Below are 4,451 nucleotides of genomic sequence, written 5' to 3' on the forward strand. Positions count from 1 at the left end.
GAGCCTGTGCCCCGCAACGGGAGAGGCCACAACAGTGAGAGGCCCGCGTACCACAAAAAAAAAAAAAAAAGAAAAGAAAAAAAGAAAGCAGGTGGTGTATGAAACCTTTCAGAAAGATTGTCTTATCTTGGGTTTCTCCCACAGCAGAGCCTGAGACAAGGAGTTCAGTGTGGGTATTTTATTTTGGAGGTGATTCTGAGAAGCAGGAGCGAGGGAGTGGGAAGAGTGGAACAGAGTAGGAGAGCCATTAGAGGATGTATTATCAAAGTTGCCTTGAGGACAGTGGGGGCTGAAATCTACCAGAACCTCCCAGAAAGCCTGCAGAATACTACCCAGAGTTGTCCACTTAATCTGCTGGCTCCTGTCTCTCCTTGGTTGATAGCTGCTTCCGGGCAACTGTGCTTGCATGGCTGCTAGCCTCTTACTTGAGTGTTGGAGAAGGCCTTGGTGAGAACCAAGTTGAAATCATAGTGAGCCAAGCAGATGCAACACAGGGCATCGGAGGATCATCTAAAAATATTTCCATACAAAATGATTCCAGGTAAAGCTTTGGTACTTAGTAAGTTTCAGCTATCTAGGAAAGTAGGCACCATATAGAACCTCACATTCCAAAGCTTTGCTAACAGAGGAGGCATTGCCATAGCACAGTTTTCTGTTTCAGGTGCAGAGCCACTTCAGTGATTGTCGTCTCTCACTATAGGAATTGGCGGGGGGATCATCCATCAGCATGAACTGATCCATGGCAGCTCCTTCTGCGCTGCGGAGCTCGGCCACATTGTGGTGTCCCTGGATGGGCCTGACTGCTCCTGTGGAAGCCATGGGTGTATTGAAGCATATGCCTCTGGAATGGCCTTGCAGAGGGAAGCAAAAAAGCTACATGATGGTCGGTTTCTTTCATCTGAGGAATTAAATAGTCAAATGGTAGACAAGTACTTCAAAGTAGATATTCCAGAGAGAGCTGAATGCTGATGCCAGAACTTTTAACCTTTTCACTCCCTAGAGGAAAATCAGGGCTCCACATACTGCAGCTCAAAGTCTCCTTGGTCGTGACCCGTATTAATACCCTTCCTCTCCAGCACTGGGAGGGCCGGGGTCTTGAGCTCCAGGATAGCAGGGGAGATGTCTTTCATTTTTGCCTTCTCAGCCCCTAGCACAGGTTGGGTACTTAATACAGATTTTAATGGAGAATTAAATGGATGAACATATTACGGTTTTTCAACTCTGAGAGGTTTATTTGAATTACACCTATTTCTGGACATGTTATAAATGTCAGGATGGTTTCTAGTCTAATGCAAGAGGGAGTCGTTTAATATTACAACATGGTGTGTCAAGTGCAATGAGAACGATGGCCAAGGAACACAGATGCATATAGGAAGGACACCAGTGTTCCCTCCCCACCCTCTCCATATAGGGAAGGGAGCGTTAGGGTGCTGTCCTGGGAGTTGAGAGTCAAGAGGGTAAATAGAATTATTGAGGCAAGTTTGGATGAGCCAGGGAGCATTTCCAAGCATAAGAAACAGTGGTGTTGGTGCATAAGGGCAAGGCAGGGTATAGTGCAGCAAGAGGTAAGCCAGGACCAGCAGCTAATGGAAAAACCACTGAAAAATTTTAGGGAAAAGACATAGATCCAAATTTTAGATTCTTCACCACACTTTTTTTTTCTAGCGGGAAAATGGTAGCTGAATGGAGGCTGGCTTTAAGGGGAACAGTTCTAGAGTGACTTCCAGTTTTCTGGGTGGACAACTTTGGGGGTGGGGACATGAGAGGAGGAACAGGGCTTGGCAGAAGCTGACGGTTGGGAACCAGTGGGACATGCAGGTGGGAGTGCGCAGGAGGCAGCTGGCTGCGGGGGTCTGATGCTCAGGAGAGGGGACAGGACTGGAGGTCGGGATTTGGAATCATGGGCATTGAGGTGGCCATTAAACCTGTGAATGAGACTTGGAGTGAGATGAGAGTCGAGGGTGGAATCCTGTGAAATGTCAGCACTTGAGGGCAGGGAGGAAAACCAGGAAAGGGTAAAGTCACAGGAACCAAAAAGGGAGTGTTTCAGGGAGAGTAGTGGGTAGTGTCAAGTGCTGGGTAAGAGGAAACCAGAAAGTTCATTGGCTTTGACCATGAGGAAGGACATCATTTGAAGCCCTGAAAACAGTGTTTATTTTTCAGTCTCATTTTTATCATCACCCCCACTGAGGAGCCTAAATGTTTAGACATTTTTTCCTAATCATTCAACCCCATGAAACTTTAATACCACAGATACATTGTTTATCTGTTGTTGTTTGTTACTGTGTATAAAAAGAGTAAGATTTTTTTTGCCCACAAGAACCAATTTTTGCCCCCATGCGGGTAAATGCCTATCTTAAAGAAGTTCAGTCAAGTGGGAGCAGAAGCCTAACGACCCTGAGCAGCAGCAGAAGTGAGGGTGGGGGACGCAGGAGGGGAAGGGTGGGGGAGCCCTTACAAAAGGGCCCCTGGCGGGGAGAAAGAGATGAGCTGCAAAGCCCTGGTGGAGGGGCGAGAGAGGGAGAGCAGCGGGATGTGCGAACACAGACCTGTTTGTAAGCAGGGGCAGAAGAGTAAGGGCGTTCTGCCTGGAGGCGTCCTTTATCTGAGAGGTCAGAAATGGGGAGATCTTGTGGTAGCGGGAGCGGGGATAGCCGGTCTGAGGAGATGAAGGCTGAGAAGGGCAATGAACGGGAATGGGAGAGAGTGGCCAGAGCAGCTGTGAGGGCCCCTGGAAGATAGGAGACCACCACTTGGTGTCTAGGTAACTGTCTGTTTGGTTGGGATTTTCTCCCATCAGAGCCCAAGTAATAGCAGATGAGGAAGGAGTCTGATCTGCGTTGGTGGCTGGCAGGGTGAGGGGCAGAAAGTCAAGGACTCTAGATAACTACAGAAATATCTACCGCTCATTTAGCATTTACTCTGGCCAGCACTTAACTTGAGTACTTAAGTCCATTTTCTCATTTAATCCCTAAAGGAATCCTGCTAGGGTAGGTATCATTACCCCAGTCTTAGAAGAGAAACACGTGGAGGTGACACGACATGGGCAGGGTAGTGCAGCCAGTGGTGGTAGAGCTGACAGCTGAACCCACGTCTGTCCGTTTCTGAGGTGCTGCACCTTCCTGCCCCTGTGGGTCACTGGCAAATAATGCAGCCTTGCATCTGGGATAGATAAGGAAGATGAATGCAGAAGAGTTCTGGTAATTTGGGGGGGAAAAACCACTTCAAGACTGTTTAATATGGAAGGGGGAAGTGAAGGAGGCTCTGGTCAGAGTTGAGGATTTCCAGTTAGAGAAGTTCTGGATGATGTATAAGCAGGCGGCAAGAGGGCAGCAAAGCCCTCTGGCAAATGTATATGGATATTTACGAATGATAAAAAGCTTTGCAAATGTGAAAAGAGATGATCATCTTCCCACTTGGGGGCTTGCCGCCCACGGGCATAATTATGAGCTTGGCCTTCCGCAGCTCATGAATGACTGCTTCTCCTTCTCACCTCTGCTCAAACAGAAGACCAGCTCTTGGTGGAAGGGATGTCCGTGCCAAAAGACGAAGCTGTGGGCGCACTCCATCTCATCCAAGCTGCGAAACTTGGCAATGCAAAGGCCCAGAGCATCTTGAGAACAGGTGAGCACGTGGGTCTGGGCAGCTCTGCCCCGGGGGCGGGGGGTGGGGTGGGGTGGGGTGGTGAGCCCTCAGACGGCCCAGGGCTCTGGCAAATGCCCAGCCTTCAGGACCAGTGCAGAGGTAATTTTCCTACTTACTGCATTCAAGGTATTTGGCAGCGTTGCCTTTTTAAACAGGTTTTTGTTTTGTTTTACAACTATGAAAAAACTACTTGTTCATTTTCTGGAAATTTAGAGAAATACAGGAGAGTAAGAAAAAGTATCTTTTAGTTTTACTGTTCAGAGATATCAACTATTAACATTTCCTTCCAGTCTATTTTTTTTTACATAGTTGAGATCATATAGTATATGTACAGTTTTACACCCAGCTCTTTTCATTTCAAAGTATCACATAATCATCTTTTCATATTAAGGATAAATCATATAAACAGCTTTAAAAGTACTGCTTCCATGAGGTAGTGTGAACGAACTATTCCTAGCTGGTGCTCTTTTCCACCTTCCTCTTTGACTTTGGATTTGGCTTTCTCCCCAAAAACTTGTTTTTTTGTTTTCCTGTAGCTGGAACAGCGTTGGGTCTTGGGGTTGTGAACATCCTCCACACTATGAATCCTTCCCTTGTGATCCTCTCTGGAGTCCTAGCCAGTCACTATATCCACACTGTCAAAGACGTCATCCGCCAGCAAGCCTTGTCCTCGGTTCAGGACGTGGACGTGGTGGTTTCGGATTTGGTGGAACCCGCCCTGCTCGGCGCCGCCAGCATGGTTCTGGACTACACGACTCGCAGGATCTACTAGTCCTCTGAAGAGTGGACGTGGACCGAGATTCAAG

The 4,451-nt window shown here is 47.7% G+C and overlaps 1 protein-coding gene across 5 annotated transcripts in view; it reads left to right on the forward strand.

Moving 5' to 3' along the window:
- Positions 1–4,425, forward strand: part of GNE (glucosamine (UDP-N-acetyl)-2-epimerase/N-acetylmannosamine kinase) — a 39,862-nt gene extending 35,437 nt beyond the window's left edge. For all 5 annotated transcript variants that reach the window (XM_024126220.3, XM_024126222.3, XM_024126223.3 and 2 more), the window contains 3 exons: positions 701–883; positions 3,508–3,624; positions 4,182–4,425. In XM_024126220.3, coding sequence (XP_023981988.1) covers positions 701–883; positions 3,508–3,624; positions 4,182–4,417 — 536 coding nt within the window. In that variant the 3' untranslated portion in view covers positions 4,418–4,425. The remainder of the gene's footprint in view (positions 1–700; positions 884–3,507; positions 3,625–4,181) is intronic.
- The last annotated feature ends 26 nt before the right edge of the window (positions 4,426–4,451 follow it).

The sequence above is a fragment of the Physeter macrocephalus genome, chromosome 9, assembly GCF_002837175.3.
Source record: "Physeter macrocephalus isolate SW-GA chromosome 9, ASM283717v5, whole genome shotgun sequence".
Classification (NCBI taxonomy): Eukaryota; Metazoa; Chordata; class Mammalia; order Artiodactyla; family Physeteridae; genus Physeter; species Physeter macrocephalus.